The following is a 17,937-nucleotide window of genomic DNA, read 5'->3' on the forward strand; positions in this document are numbered from 1 at the left end:
TGTGTGTACATGCCCTATGAAACCATTTGCCCTATGAAAGGGAGGGGATAAGCTGCAGCAGTACACTTATAAACAAACTATTTAAATGTCTATATTCTTTTTAATCATTAAAAAAAACATAACACAGAGGCAGCTACCAAATGCTCAAAAACACAATTGGCAAAAAAGTTACAGTTCTTTAAATAGATATATAATTAAAGATGAATAATTTTAAAATAAATCCTTCATAAATAGTATTTAATGAAAGTAATTTTGAAACTCTCTAATAAAATAAGAAATAATTTCTGCTCATATTTATTACTGATTATGCTACTTATATATTGAAACATTTAAGCCATGCATTCTGTATGAACTACTACCAATTTGTATCAAAATTTGTTAAATCTTTGAGTGGATAAATCAGCTTTTTTTGTTTCTAATTTTTAGTTTTCAAGCAAATAATTCATATACTTTTTTTTTTTTTTTGAAATTATGTAGGTAAAATATTTTCCAGATTATTAACTATTTCCATTCCAAAAAAATTCAGTTTTCTACTTTTAGTTTGTTTGTTTTTTTTCCCCAAATTTAGTTTGAAAGCTCTTTGGCCTTTTGGAAAGTTAAAATAAAAGAAATTATACATGTGAATATTTGACTGAATGTTTGATTAATGTTTTATCAGAACAGTAGCAGTCAACAATCTATGATATAACTTTCCATACCTAAAAATCATTAAATAAAAATATTATTTATATCAAAAAGTATAAATCCAAAGATCAGAAGAAAATCAATTATCCAAATTATATAGAAATGATAACATTAAAAAAAATACTCATCATTATTATAATTTACCTATTTTAAAGTATACAAATATTGTTGAATCGCAACTCATTTTATAAGTTATCATTTATTACTGATTTATTTTTCAGAGTATGTAAATATTATTAATTCATTTAAAATAGCAATGAAATAATGAAATATATATTAAAATTTAAATGCAATTAATATTATTAAATTAAATTACATACCTCTTTCAACATCTTTTCAAGATCCTCTCTACTTTTAGCTCCGTCTTTTAATTTTGACACTTCCAAATTAAGCAACTCAATTTTTGTTTTCAAATAATCATTTTCTTGCTTTAGATCAGATGTAAGTAATATCCTTAATGGGGAAAAAAAGAAGAATACTTTCCAAATTCTTCTAAATAACATTCAAAATTATTCTTTAGATTTTAGAAAAATGTACAGAACTTTTAGAATTCAGGAGAAGTAGAGATACCATAATGTTACATACATTTCTTGTCTTTCATTTCTGCTATGAAGTTTCTTCTCCCATAGAGGTGACTTTTCAATACTTTGATTCAATTTTGAGTCTCCTTGATCCAAAACCTAAATCACGAAAGAAGCTAACATCTTAGTGACACTCAATAGTTTAATAATTCTTTAATATCGCTTTAGAGTCAAGTTATGCATTTCAAAGATTTTTTCATAAAAATCAAACATCTCAGAATTCATACATCTTTCACAAAAAAGGTTGTTTCATAAATAAAGTATTTAAGTTCATTTGCTTTCTTTTCTTTATTTGAAAAATTTTAGTTTTTAGGCATTTGAACTGAGCTCCCAAATTCTCCAGTGATGAAACCTATTGTTCCTGTAATGAGGCTGCTTGAGATTAAGCCCAAGTTGTCTTCAGAATGCTTCATTCTCTCAGATGGGGCGAACGAAGACCCCATCCTGGATCTTAAGGTGAGGTTGACCTTCTCAAGGTGATTATTCCTTGAGAAGGTGTGGTTGACCTCCTGAAAAAGTGATGATAGAAGGCTTCGAGCCAGATGTGCTGTTGGCTGGTCCTCCTGCCATTGCAGAACTTGTGAGAAAAGATAAGGAACACAAAAATATGATGTGGCAGATATTAATTAGGTTTCCTGGTGTTGACAATTTCAAGGATGATCCCAAATTCCACCGAGATGGGGAAAAAAAATATGCTTCCAGGCTGCAACAACGTTTGGGTATATGGTAATAGAAAATATCCTAGAATATAGTTAGGTAAAACAGTTCAACCCAGTAGAAGCATCACATAGGTCTTTGGAGATGGTCTCAAAGAAAACACCAAATAAAATAATGGTATAAAATCACTGATTAAAAGGACAGGTTGGTGAAAGAGATCTATGAAAGGAAAGCAGATCACATCCTTCCAGGAAATAATAAAAGTAGCAAGAATTTAAATTAATAAGATAAGCAAAATATTTAAATCTTATTTTATGACCAAACAGGGATAAATTTACTTGAATACGGGACATGAAAACACTACAGGGAAACATTATGGAAGTTTTGGAATTGGCAGCTGAACTTGGTAAAATCTTTAGCAAAATTAGGAATATTCCAGCCATCCTTAAAATTATGAAAAATAGGATAAGTTAAAGATCCCTGTGGAAACATTTAGGGAAGATTAATGCAGTCCACCGCAGACACTTAACTCTCTATCTAATACTGCAGGCTCAAGGTTTGCTAAATAGACATACTAAGAGATTAATATAATTGAACTCTGTTACAAAATTACAGATGCAGCATTTAAAATACATATAATGCATAAATTAGGGTAAGTTATTTCATCATATCTTATATATCTAATTAAAAGTGCATTTTTCCAGTGACTGATAAAACAAAAGTTTAACTGGAACAAGCATATAACTTACTTTAAGTTCCAGATTATAATTAACAAAGAATACAAATAATTAATACTATAGTACCCAAAAATTTTTATGAAATCTACTTGAAAAAAAATTTTTAAGTAGCTTTTTAAACAAATATAGATGGTATATTAATGCAATGTTTAGAAAGTAGTGCAAGAATAAAAAAAAATTGATTCTTCACTCCTTCAGACACAGAAACATTTGGGAAGACTTCCTAAATCTTACTATTGTCTGTATAAAGAAATGATATGAAACACTCAATTTTTATATAACTAGAAATAAAAATGCAAAGAGAAATGGAAACATTCATGATTATTACAGCAACTTCATATCCCTTATTCAAGTAAGTTTATCTGTTTAGCTATAAAAATAAGACCCTTAATTAATGACAATAAATAATAATTGATAAATATTTTCTATGATTTATTAGTAACTGCATTTAATTTAATCTCATATTAAGGAAAATAAACTATTTGGGAAGAAGGGGTTATTTGAGAATAGTAGACAATTTATTTATTTGGTTGATTGTAAGATTTCATTGCTGCAAGACCTATATTTAGCTATGCTGCACGAAGCTTAATTAAATCCTTAAGTTGCTAAGAAATTCTTAAGTTGCCTCCATAAAGACTGTTTTAATTTAAAATTACTGGCTAAGAAACTATCTTCAGTTTGAAAGGACATCACAAACATTGAACACCTTATACTGCAGATATTGATTCTAAAAGTTCAAAATTTGTCTTGAAGGTTATTCTGCAAAGCCATTAATAATATTAGGATAAATGGGGCAAAGGTCTAAAGCTTTGGAATTCCTCAAGTAAAGAGAAAAAAAATGGTAACAAAAGAGTGAAATAATAAAGATAAGCAACCATATGATTTATTGCCTTAAGGCTCCCAAGTAGGCCGATCATGTCTTTATTAAACATTATCACTTTAAATATTAATAGCTTCCATCAACTGTAACTAATAATTCCATCAACTGTTTTGTAAAATCAGATAAAAGAATGTATACAAATGCAAGTACTTTTGGGCCAACATTTAAAAGAAATAGGAGTTTAGGTACCAACATTTAAATAAAAGACTACTTTTGGATAAAAAATAGTGTAGGAAAAAAAATCATGAACTTATTTAAAAACAGCATATTTATTGAACTGTAAAAGTTTTCATGTTAATATATTCAATAAATTTTATTTTTATTTACCTTTCGTTTTGGAACCAAATTATTTTCCAATTCTTGACTTTTTTCAGCTAATTTAGTATTTGTATCCTTAAGCTTTTTCAGATCAGCTTCAAGTTCCTAAAAATTTACACATGAATAAATCAAATAATTTTAGCTGCAAGAAATTTAATAAATAATGAAATTATATAATTATGCAATGCATTTTAGAGTTAAATTTTTTTACAAATTTATTTCCTTACAAAAAATTAATCATTAATTTTGAAAACGCCATAATATTATCGAAAATCTGACAAGTAAATTAAGTAGTAATACAGAATAAATATTTGTTTCAATATTTTGCACTTGTTTTATGAATATAGTCACCAAAAACATTTGAACAGAAAATTCTATTCCAAGTGGCTGCTCCCATATAGTGATCATACCTCAATAATAACTTTACTGGGCATTGAATTTTTTACCCATAAACAAAATGTTAAAATAATCTCTCTTTTTAGCCATTCAAATTCCATCAAATCGCAGGTGCGATCACACGATCAGTTTTAAAAAAACCACTCATCTTGTCTCCTTGATCTTTGACAATTTATTAAGAGGTGAACAAAAAGTGCCTACATAAATACAAGACTGAGAATCAGATTAAAATTACTCCTCCCTCTCCCAATGGGAAGAAAAGAATAATCGTCGCACTCTATTGAAAAAGGAGGCTCAAACAGCTATAGCTACTTAACAAAGAACAAGAATCCATTTTCAACACAAGCCTAACTTGTTATTTGGGAAAATGACAAGAAAATAGATTGAATTTTCAATTATGACAATTCTTACAATTGTGGGAAAATTGAAATTTTAAAAAATAACACTAAATAATTATCAGATTTTGGAAAAATTGATAGCATATTGTTGATTTCTCTACAATAACCAGTAAATCAGTTAGAGATTTACTTTTTCAAATAAAATACAAAATTGTGATGAAAAGATTTTTAAACAAAAAAAAGTTATATTATTTATTTATTTGAAAAAAATTTATCTTTACTTGAAATTATTTCAAAAAATAAACAAAGAGATATTTAATCAAGGTATGTTTTTCTTTAGATAAGCCTTAACAATTTCTATGTAAGAAATAATGAAAAGTTTGTTTTTTTTTTTTTTTTTTTTTTTTTTTTATTAAAATAAAGGCGACTAGTCCCTAATAATGTGGAACTCTAATCCATTGTAATTAGCAAAAGGAATTTATTTATATCTTTTAAAATTTGGTCAAATATTCCTGTGACCTTCAGGAAATGATAACCAAAAAGCTATATCGCTGAGGGAAGGGGCACATTCTCCCTATTCCTTTCCAAAGAATTTTAAAAAATCAAAATGTAAAATGGTTATATATTGTTTATAACACAAGTTACGATTAAGATTTTTCATAAATGTGGTGTTTGTCATTATTCTATACATTATAATATTAAGTTAAAACTTATATCTGGTATAGTTTCATGTAATAATACATTTTACATAAAAATATCAGTAAAATATAAAATTCTTTCTATGAGGTTTTTTTTAATTAAGTGTGTTAAATAAACATTTAATTGGACTGTGAAACATTAAATTAAAAATATACACATTTATTTAAATATAGAAATACTGCACTGTTTTATGCTTTATTTTATTGTAATGTTCTTGAAAGTCTACATGACTTAGTTTAATTCTATGTGGAGAGAAAACCTGTAAGAATAAACCAGGATCTTCTGTAAATGTAAAATTTGGAATGTAGTATTTTAAATTAAAAATTCAAAACTATTAAAAGCATGAAAAAACTTTATATTGCACCTCAATATAATTTTATTTTAAATTACTGCAATCATTTTTTTTCTCTATCTAGATAATGTAATTGTTCTGACTTTGTAATATTATATCATTAGCTTCTTCATCGACAAGAGATACTAAAATATTAAACATAAATTCGACAAGACATACTAAATTTTAATATCTAAAGTATTAGATAATAGAATTTTGGATTCAGCAGTTGGAAGGTTATCAACTATCAGATCTATTACTTTGCAACTTGGATCAACTTGCATTTCAATAAAGAACCGTAGAATTGTGCAGTTATGGGAAATTGCATAGCATGAAGAAACAATCTTACACATGCTTTTAGGATTTATTTATAGAACTATCTAGCAATGACTTAGTGTCGCAACTCTAAGGCTCATTTCAGAATACTATACAAAATTGACATTTAAAATGTAAATGACAACTCAGCTCTGCAGTTTTGACATCAGTCAATTTTTTTCTATATTGTTATAGACAATGAAGTCATTGCAAAGATGGAAAAATGATTGTTCAACAAAGCAGGTTTAAACAACAAGAGAAAACACCTCAACCATAATTAAAGTAATTTGAACCAGTGACCCTAGCATTGTGCCTTATTCAAGAAAGTGCATATAAGTAATAAATCGCCTTTGGCAATCGGCATATTCGTCTATATTATTGATTTTTTTTAAAATGAAATATATATATATAACTCATTTTGTTATTCCATATGACTGAAGAACATGAATTCAATTTAATCAATTTACTACAAATTGAAAAGTATATGTATATTACAAAATAAAAACAGATGTAAAAATCTTACTGCATGATTGGTCAGAGTATGCAACTGAATGTTTTGATGGATGAGTTAGGATTCGAGCAAAACATTTAAAAACAATGTGTATCAAAATGAATTAAGCAATATTATTAAAGCTAAGTGAAAACAATTATACAGAAGTGAAATTGATATCATGAAAAAGATAATTTTTAGAATCTTTTGCAATGATACAAAGACTATTTTTGGAAGATATGGACGAATTTTCATAGACAAATCAACGATTATCTATTTGACAATGGTTAAGCCTATTTTTTTAAACTTTGGGTTTAAAGCTCATTACTTGGTTTAGTTTATATTTTTTTTTCTCTCTAAAAAATATAATACTTTATATTTTTTATTTTTTTTATATCTTTTTCTCTCTGACTAAATGGACTCGTCAATGACACAGCAAGCCTCTCCAGAACATTTCTGTTGTTGTTGCTAATCTCCATGGTCTGACTTAGACCAAATCCAAAAATCTGTTGACAAGAAAAAAGTCAAAAATGAGGAAGGGAGAAGAATAAATTTCTCCCTAATGAAATCCTAAACAGTCCAGAATATGTTCAGCAGAGGCCTGATGTTGGCAGCATTTCGGGCAAAGAGGGTAAAATTTTTAAACCCTGAGAAAAGAAAAGACATTTAAGGTGGCCACTGGCAAGGCGCAACAAGCAAGTGTTGGTTTTTCTATCACAAGGAAGAATTAAGGACTGGCCCGGCTTATTGGCTCTATACCAATCATGAGTAGGGGGAACCATTCAATTCTTCTTATTTAGGAATTTTGCCTGAGAGAACAATTCTAAGTATGTGAGCTCAACAGAAGATTTTTTATTTCTTTTATATCTTTTTCTCTCTGACTAAATGGACTCGTCAATGACACAGCAAGCCTCTCCAGAACATTTCTAATAACACTGAGCAATTTCATTAACTAAAAGAAGTGCTCAATTTAATGCAGCTGTAAAAATGTTCAGAGTCAGTCAGAAATTCATAGAAGGGCTTGTTTACACTTGATTATTGCTATTTGAAAATAAGCAATAAGAACGATTTCTATGCTATGCTATAGTAATGTTTAGATATGTAGATGTACTATAACCTTAGTTAAGAATGAATGGAGAGAGTCATATTTTACACTTTCTTTTAACTTATTTCAAGTTTGAAATAAAAGTTATATCTGTTCTTTTGGTAAGATGAAGTAGTTATTTTGCAGTAGTATTAATCGATCATTTCATCCTATACAACATTTTCACAGCCTGCTAATCTAGAACCATTTTGCAGGTAATATTGAAGAATGGAAGTGTTTAGGAAAGTGATTTAAATCTTCCATTAATCACAATTTGAGTGTTTCCAATATCGACAAACATGTTTACCAGTGAGGTTATTTTTAAGATGAATCCAGTGACCAGTTGATGGGATTAATATAACTGCAAGTATTTATAGAACAATGAAAAGTATTTTGATTAATAAATATGAAAATAATTACAGAATAATTCAGACTCATTTGCATGCTTTGGAAAATTAGATGCTAATTCAGGCCCCAATATTTTCAGTATTAAATAATTTATGCATCAAGAATAATATAATACAAGGTTTGCTAGCTCTTGGTGGAAATATTGAAAATTACAACTAAATTATAAAATCAAAAATATTAAGAGTCAGAAAATTATTTAAAAAATATTAAATGCATTTTAGACTATTAAATGCAACTAACCAAACTTTATTCATTCAAGTCTCAATGATACTTTGAAACTGGTCAAGAACTACTAAAATCTTAGTAATTAATTAATATCACCAGAATCTCATGCGTTAATAGAACTTGATATTCAAAGTATTTGGAATAAGTCTAAAATGCTAATTTTAACCTTTGTTACTGATAATAAAATACTAGAAAATAACACTAATCTGAGATGATCTAGCAAAACTAGATCATGTCCATGAATCCAAAAGTCAATGAATAAAATTGGGTCCTTTGAAATGCGAGAAGGTAAACTTGGTTTGTTTTGCATTATTACAGAAAGAATTTCCAGTTCTGCTGGAAAGTAAATGCATTGGTATGTACATTAATAACTGACGAGATAATTGCGATTATTTTCTGATAACTTTATTCTTAAATTGAAGAGATCCAATCAAGTTTCTATCAAAGCACCATCCATGGTTAAGTGGAGCTTCCCAAAACTTTATATCCATTGTTTTTTTTAACTGAACAGATTTCAAAAATAATCTTGGCCAAAATATCAGCTTTCATTGCCATTCAGCCTGACATAGGGCAGGATCCATTGAAAGTGTATGAAGTGTTACAAGAGCAGCTAAGAGACAAGACCTAAAATATCCAAATCTGTCCTGTCTCTCATATTTGTCCAATCAGAAAGATGCTGCATAGAGGTACGACTGTGAATTAAAATCCAAAATATCCTTAAAGTTCAGTTCAATAACAATGTCAATAAATTGTAGACCCTTATAAATTGCAGTAAACTCAGACCTCAATACAGAGCAGCTATCAGCATTTTTGGTGATAATATTGTTCGAACAAATGAAATTTTCCATGGGCACACTACAGAATTAGTTCCATCAACCTTGCTGCAATTAGTATACATATGTGGAATGTATTAAATAGCCTCTGGTGAATTTGTTTTATTAATTCAAGAATCTCCAACTTTTTATTCACCTTACTAAAAGCTGAACAAGCATGTAAATGCATTTTATCAAAATGAAACCTAAAGTCAAAAAAAGAGTTTAAAGAATTGTGAGAATGCATAAATTAAGGGTAGGTTAATTTCTTTCACCAAAGAAAATAGACTGTACCTCTTCACATGCTAGTTATTGGGCCAAGAATGAAGAAAGATAGAAGTTCTGTATTGGTCATAGTAATTGGAAAGCTTATGATAACATTTTGAAAGGCAGTAACTTCTTTTGAAGGAAAAGGGTGGCAAATATTTATAAAGTCATTTGGGCAGTTATAGCGAAGGCTAGTAATTATTCTAGCAACTTTTACTTGCAATTTTTCAAGCTTATTTAAATTGATATATGATGCACAAGAGTAAATGAGAAAGTTACATTCTAAAATTGATCATATATATAGTCCCTTGGTATAGAGATGCAAGTTGTTTTTAGGGTTTATTACCAGCAAATCAATCACAACTAGAGATTAATTTAATGTTAAGCCTTTTCCACATTCAGCCATCTAATTTTCACTGTTAACTAGTAATTATAAAGAAATCTATAAGAAGTAAAAAACTTGCTAAAATAACGAAAGATTTTGAGATATTAAAAGCAGTTTATGTCTCTTAGTAAATGCAGTAAGCATACCATGTATACATCAGTTCGACTGATATCAGCATTTTTGCGCAACATAAAAACTGGGTTTACAGCAATCCTTCCAATGATTGCTATCATCCGATTGAACTTCAAATTGATAATAATCTGTATTAGAGTATTATACTTACTAAGGCAACCAAATTATTATCATCAATTTACCTCAGTTTCTTCCAGACTAGGTTGGACTGTTAGTGGTAACAGCTCAAATGTTAATGTTAAAATGAGTTGATCAGCAGAATAATGTACATTTAGTGATTATATTAATGTCAAAGATTCAAACGTTCAGCTGAATAATCAAATTCAGTAATTTTGGAAATTTGAAGCATTGAGGATTTAACATCTTTATGTAATGTTGAGATTTTTCAAACATTTTTAGAATCATGTAAGATTGAAAATAAAAGACATATGGCAGTTGACCTTGTAAATAGAACATACTTATTACCTGTGACAGTAAAAGGATATTGCTACATAATGTTATATCCTTGCAAAATAATAATAATAATAATAATATTGAGTTTAGGACTATTTATATGCAAAATTTGTAATCAAAATTGCAAATCAATAAATTGCTCCCACAATATTAGATGTTTTTTTGTTTTGTTTTTTGTGGAAGAAAATGGAAATACAAACCTTATTCTTTATCAAGAATTGATGAACATAACATCTGCAATTTCCATGTCATTAGGAAAATGGTGGACTAATTCTTCTATTTTGCAAAAGAGATGGGATAAAAAAAAAGAGTTGTACTTGAAAAAAACTAATCAACTTTTAAGAGTGTACTGGAAAACTAATGAAAATACACTGCAATTTGATGTATAAGTGTATTCCAAAATTCATAAAAGAAGCCTACAGCAATGTCACGTAAAACCACAATGCTTGCCAAAGTGTCTTCTTAATGTTTTAGCAGGTTTCTTCTATAGCAAAGACATTAGCAAGTGTCTCACCCCCCCCACACACACACACACTTCCTGGTGATTCCAGCTATTTATTTTACAATTTCATTTTATTTTTTACAAAAAAAAAAAAGTGCAAAAGTGTTTTTACAAAAAAAAAATGTTCTTTTTATTTTAAAGAAACATACAAAATGAAGAAATTATAACTTTGAATGTAATGAGAATTTAAAAAAAATATTGGAAATAACACCTTTATTTCTACAATTAATAAAAATTTCATATTGTCAATCTTTTATACAAAACCATAAATCTAATCTATTTATCTATATTATTTGAAGAAATTAACACAATCTCTACTGTGCAGTTCACTGACCTGTATTTTTTGCTTGAGTTCAGCATTCATTTCTTCTGCTTGGAGTAGTTTCTTCTGAGTTTCTGCAATGATTTTACCTTTACTTTCCAACTCACTTTCATATTTCTTGATAGAAGTCACAACCTAAAAATTTATAATTTTAATATAATTTCACCAGGGTTTTATTTATTTGTTTGCAATCTTTGTTATTAATCCAAAAAAATGTGGAAGTTTGGTAAATTTGCTAGAATGGAACCTGGGACCTTATGATTCACAGCCGAGTAACAAGACCACAAGACAAAAGTAATTACTTTTGTCGTGTAGCTGTTAGTCGGCTTATAAACATCACCACAAAAGCATTGAAGGATCTGAATAAATTATCAGTAAATGTGAACTTTAAAGCTAAAAAAATAATGAGAGTTGAAATTTTTTTTTTTAAGTTTCATATATTTTTTAAATAAAAACCATTGCTGAAATAATACACAAAACATTTTAAGAATTGTTTTTAATTGTGTTGCTAAAATTTCTTTAGTATAAAGTTTTTAATATTCATATAAAATTTACCTTTTCATCTAGATCCTGAAAGGATGCTTCAAGTTGTTCTTTTTCAGTTTCAGCCATTTTTGTTTCCAACTGTACTATCACATCTTTCAAAGATGAAACTTGACTTTCTGCTTTTGTTTTAGCAGCCAAAGCAGCTTCTAATTCCTTCTCCAATTCTACATTTTTCTTTTCTAATTTAGACACCAATTTCTTTGTCGCAACATGCAACTCAGACTATAAAAACATATTACGAAAGTTTATAACATCTTAAGTATTATTATAGCTGCATTTGAGAAAAAAATTCATATAGTTAAAATTTTATTAAAATGTTAAAAATAAATTTATTTTATACATTTAATATAAATTTTAGTGCAATAAAAATGTCAAAAAAAAAGTTACTGAAAAAAAATGACAGATTAATGATATTCATTATCAAACTATATTGCATAAATTATGATAAAAATAAACCATGCAGAATTCTTTAAAAAATGGTATAAAAAGAAATATCATAACATACCAAAATCACATAAGCACTTTGTAGTTGATCTTAAATAAAACTAAAGCAGATTCTTCTTTATTAATTCATTGTTTTAACAATATATGCAAATCATATATAACATTTTTGCTGACTTTTGCATAAATACTTTATTGACTTAGAAGATTTATTTTATTGATTATTTAGAAGTAGTTTCAAGAATAGGGTGAGTAGACAAATTTTATCTTTAAAAATAAGCAATTTTAAGTACCTTTAGAGGAAAAAAAAGTTAAAGAAACTAAATTAAGTTATTAAATTGAAGTATGTGATGTATTGACGATATTAATTGCAAAACAATTTATCCAATTTTATACAAATACTAGTTGATATACCGGTGTTATTAGGAATTAACAAGTTTTCATGCACAACATTTTTAATGTAGAATTTATTTTTGTATAAAATTTTATAAGGTGCAAAATCTTTTTCAAAATATATGCATTTGAATTTTTAAAAAATGATTTAAAATAACATTGGTAGTGCAGCTCACAGTCTTAAAGTTGCCCAGCAGAAAAATACCTACAAACTTCCTAATTTCAGAATTGGCTGTATTACATTTTCTAAAGAATTAATAACAATTTTGAAAAAAAAAAAAAATTACACCAAAATGAAATTGGTATTGATGAAAAGGCAAAATTTGCAATTTTAAGATGATGCAAATTTTTATGGAAAAAGTTCCACTGAAGTTTCTGGGGGGAGAGACAATGCTTTGGTTAATTGCTCATAGCTTGAAGTGATTGTTTTCATCAATTCGCTAGCAAGAGCTTTACTTTTCCTGCCCGACTGACTTATGCCAGCTTTTAAATACCATTAAATCGCTACTTAGAAAGAAATGAAGCCATGGGGGAAGAGAAAAAAAGAATATATTAAAACAGAAATTTTAAAAAATAGTGGTAAAGTAGTTCAAATTAAACATTAATTCAAATGCATTTAATTTTTTTTGAATAAGAAATGAAAGAAATACTGTGCAGAAATGAATTTGATAATATTGAAATGGTATAATTTTGAATTTTTAGATAGTTTTAAACTATTTCATCTGAAATAAATTCACCTAAAGTTACAGAGGACAAGAGGCAAAATTCTAATCAATTTCTAATTATCTAAATGTACAATTAATTTTGAAATACTGAAAAGTCAGCAGTATTCTTTCTCTTCTTAAATAATATGTATGCAAAATCTGGTTAAATTCAATCCAGTTGTTTAGAAAATGTGGTACATAAATACATATTCTTAATTACTTATTCATATTAACATAGAATATCAAAAATAATTGCAGATTATTTTTCAGAAACACTGAAACTAAGTTATTTAAATTATTTTTCATGTAAGTTTCTTATGAAAAATTTCACAAAAGCACCTTCATTGCAAAGCTAAAATTGCTTTTATTATATTGTAGTTAATTATATTCACTATAAAAAATATTGCATCACCACTTTATGAAATTTTTTTTAAAAAAAGATGAAAATAAAAAATAAACAAATTTAGAATGTAACAAAGGATATAATAAACAAATCTAGAATATAAAAGTCATGTTAATATTATTAATTAAAAAAATAAAAATTTTCATCCTTTCAGAAATTTTACTAATTTAATTAACTGGTTCAGTTTTTCTCATTAATAGTTTCTTTCGTTTTTTATCGTCAGAAAACCAAATACCTGAATGGCATGCAAGCACTTTTAAGGACCTTATTTAAAAGCTATTAAAAATAAGATGAAATAAATGTTTAATGATGTTATGCACCCCATGAAGAATACCTCTAGAAAAGTTACTTTATTTTATGAACAAACTATATTGTATTATAAACGGCAAAGTGATTACTAAATACTATAACATTTCAGAAAAACTAATTTCAATAATTTGGAAAACCAATTTATCGCTATTTTTGCAATTGATAATTCTCAATTTATGTAGATTAGATTTTTGATATAAAATAAACGTTTAGAATTTCATAAATGTAAACCAAAAGGATAATGATTGAAGAAATCCTTAATCATTGATTTTCTGCAGGTAAAAAGTTTATGCAATTGAAGTGCCTTGGATTTAATAGAACCTTTATTTATAGAACCATTAATAGATTATTGGAAACTAATAACTGTAAAGATTAGTCTAGATTTAATTGTCCATACTTAGTTCATGCAAAAAAGTACATCAAAAAACTCATTAAAAAAATATACAAAAAAAAATTTGCAGCATTCTGCAAATAAAATAGCTGCAGGAAAGAGTACCAGCTCCTAAAATATGCTAATTATAAAAATAAAAAAAAAATCTGAATTTTAAGCTTTATGGCAAAAGAAAAGTTCAAGGTTCATTGCACATAAATATTTTTTAAAGAATTGTTGAACAGGGAGAAAAAAAAGCAAAAGCATGGTAGCAAAAGTGTAGAAAAATAATATTTTGTATTGAGCAATATTATAATGTTAAAAATGATGTTGTATATGCACTAAAGATACACTTAAAAATCTTGGAACTTTTAAATGCTTTCAGAAAGTGAATTTTGTTGTTTGGGGTTACAACATCAAACAATGGGAATTTGTCTCTGAAATTCAGATAAAAGAGTAGGAATCGATGTAGAATGTAAAAAATATGGCATATTAGCTACACATTTATTGCCATAGGCTGACATATAGTATCACAAAAAGAGCCAGATATTTCAAGAAATTATATATCATTGTATCAAGCTGGGAAAAAAAATAATAAATTTTAAAAAAGACTTGCTTTCAAATCAATTGCCAAAATTTTTCTATGCAAAAATTTGTGCCAATCTTTTTCTCAGTATCTAAATTATTCATACCACTGAATTTGGGAGGTAAAGTAATTACTAAAGAGTATTACCCTCGGGGGGGGGGGGGCACCTCGAAATGAGTATGAGATGCTTCCGGCATGGTGGTTGGATCTCGCCACCCTGGAGGGTACACTAATAGGTGGGGGATCTGGCTCCTCCCATCGATAATGGGACGTACTTCCTTCGGGGAGGGTTGTACCGTGGCCGGTGACGGCCCTCAGGACTCAACCACAGTTCCCGCCAATTGCTGTTGCGGCGGTTCGGTCATTCAGTTTTATGGTTTAAATCCGTGTGCCTTGGGGCGGGTCGGAGAGTTAGATGGTTGACTTACTAAAGAGTATACAGGTTAGAGCTTTCTCAAAGCTTTCATACTCCATAAATGGGAGAGATTATATCTTTAAATTATTCTTCCCACAATCAGATAATGTAAGCAATTATCTTTGAGTCACTGATAACGATGGCAGTTGATTCAAATAAAATTATTTTAAAATAAATTTCCATATAGACTATCCTTTGTATTGTTATATAATGATTAATTTTATATTTTACTTATGATTTCTATTTTATATTTGCAAAATAAAATGGATCAATACCTGTAACATTATTTATAACCACTTCATATAAAATTTGCATTCAAAATAACAGAATAGATATCCAAATGCATAGAATAGATGCAAATTTATGCAAAAGTATTTTTGGATAAAATAATCTAAAAGTGAAAGATATCAAAGTTTTCTGTTGTGGAAGCAATAAAATAAATTCTAGAAATAGAAGTAATACAAAATTATATTAATTATAGCAAATTAAATTCTAGCAAGAACGAAATAGGATGGGGGGGGAAGTAATATAGACGAAGAGGGGAGAGGAAATTTAGAATTTGCATAGCTATAGAAATGTCATACTGAAAATTAAATATTGATTTGTCTTTGCTTTTCCATTTGTAAATTATGCTTTGCTGTTATTGTATTTTAGAAATAACTACAACCCAATTTTCTTATCAAGAATTTATTTTGAAAGTGCTAACTAATAATAAGATTTCCACTCAAATTCTCAGGAGTTATTGGTTCATGAAAAAGCTATTTTTTTTTTTTAGTAACACATATTCAAAACTAATCCAAATAAATTATAGCTAAAATAACCATAATTTTAATATTTAATGCTAATTATTTATAAGTTTCTTTAATGTTATAAAGAATTAAGCATATCCTACGGAATTTTATTAGTTCATTTTCTTCATGCAATATAGTTAGAAACTTAATTTTACTCATGTGGATGACAGAGTGATGTGTTCAATAAAATATAAAAATCCAAAATTGAATAATGCATTGTTATTACTATAAAAATAAGAGTTTTATTTATTTAATTGTCAAAAAGGGTTTTATACATATGAATTCCTCATTATCCAGATGAAAAAATGATGCATAAAGAACAAAAATAAATAAATAAATGAAACACAAAAGTTTATTGAATTGCACCATTTGTTCAATGTGTATTTCAATTGTGTAATACATATATAAAAAGCATGTTCCAGAGCATTCAACAGCAGCTAAAAATATTTCTTGAAGGATTGCAGGAACATGATGTGTTATTTTCAATTCAGGCAAACCCTATACAGGGTGTGCAGTGAGAAACTTTTAATACTTTGAAAGTATTAAAAGTTTTACTTGTAATACTTTTAAACACTTTTTAAGCACCTTATTCTAAAAGATTAAGCACCTTCGTACATGTATACAACCATAAACGGCAGACTTTTTTTAAGCAAAGAATGTTTTCTGTTTTATAAATTAAGCATAGTGTTTAGGGGGGGGGGATCATTTTAATTTTAAACATGTATTCTTTAAATTTTAATTTTTTTTCTTCTGTACTCGTGCATCTATTGTAAAACAAAATATGTCTATTTGGTATTGACAAAAACATAAAATTGATCAAATTATCAATGCCAAAAAAATTAAATCAACTTTTATACATTAATAATAAAGATCTGTGATCTTCTTCAACATTTATCAAAATTACCAAATTAGCAGTTTTTTTAGATGGGTACATTATTTCTGAATATGTCGATAGTGATGGAGAAGCATAGAATTATGAAAATTTTGCATTTGATTTTTATATAGGCAACAACATGGCAGGGATGGAAAGAACAAATTTCCTGCTGCACTAATGATATTTCATTCCAAATGAGTTTTATTTAGGTTATTTTTTTAAACAGAAAAGAACAGCTGCATTCTGAAAGAGTCAGACTATTAAAAAGTTATCTTATTTCTTATTTTTAAAGATTAGTAAAGGCCTTTTTTAAGCATTTGATATTCCAAAGATTTAATAAAAACCTATATTTAACCTATAAGCAAAAAATCCTACTTTAATACATTACAAAACAAATGTTATTATATAGTTTACGAAGAAATCAAAAGGCTTTAACAAGTTATAGTTTTCATAAATAATGGAACTAATTTCATGAAATTAAAAAAAAAAAGCCAGTTCTGTAGTTAGAAGAAAAATTAAAATTAAAAAAAAATGCCAGTTGATACATTTTTTAAAAAGTATTTTTTGAAACAGCACAAGATAATATATTGCATTGCTTCAAAATTTCACAAGACTCAATAAATAACGTATCTTATTCAAGGAACAGCTTTAAAAAAATTTTTTTAATTTAACTAAAAATACCCTCCCCCCCCCCTCTTCAACATGACTTTAACAGTGGTAAAAATACCAAAATGATTTCAAGGAGCAATGATATTGTTTTGAGTTTCCTATTAATAAAAATCATAGTCGTAAATTGTGTCCAAAATTAATTTTTTTTTAATTATTAAAACCAAACAAAAAAATACTTTCATTCAAACAAAATTTTTATTATAAAAAACTATTTTTTAAACATTTAAAACAGTGTTAAAATAATTTTTGTGCAATAATATGCTTTGATGTTAAGGTGAAAACACAATAAAATTCTAGTTTTGAGTTTTAATCAAACTTTGAATTAAAATTTTGAAAAATCCTTTCCTAATATCCATGAAATAATTTCCCAAATTTCCTGCTCCTGACTTCATCGGTATATGCTGTGCATTGCACTTTCAA

At 27.5% G+C, this 17,937-nt stretch overlaps 1 protein-coding gene across 1 annotated transcript in view; it reads right to left on the reverse strand.

Annotated features, from left to right (window-relative positions):
- The window catches only part of LOC129969486 (citron Rho-interacting kinase-like), an 85,370-nt gene that overhangs the window by 42,588 nt on the left and 24,845 nt on the right, over nt 1-17,937 (reverse strand). Inside the window, exons 13-17 of the mRNA XM_056084080.1 lie at nt 11,572-11,784; nt 11,029-11,151; nt 3,867-3,962; nt 1,270-1,364; nt 1,005-1,137 (exon numbers count right to left, since the gene is read on the reverse strand). Coding sequence (XP_055940055.1) covers nt 1,005-1,137; nt 1,270-1,364; nt 3,867-3,962; nt 11,029-11,151; nt 11,572-11,784 — 660 coding nt within the window. The remainder of the gene's footprint in view (nt 1-1,004; nt 1,138-1,269; nt 1,365-3,866; nt 3,963-11,028; nt 11,152-11,571; nt 11,785-17,937) is intronic.

This window comes from Argiope bruennichi, chromosome 5, assembly GCF_947563725.1.
Source record: "Argiope bruennichi chromosome 5, qqArgBrue1.1, whole genome shotgun sequence".
NCBI classification, from domain to species: domain Eukaryota; kingdom Metazoa; phylum Arthropoda; class Arachnida; order Araneae; family Araneidae; genus Argiope; species Argiope bruennichi.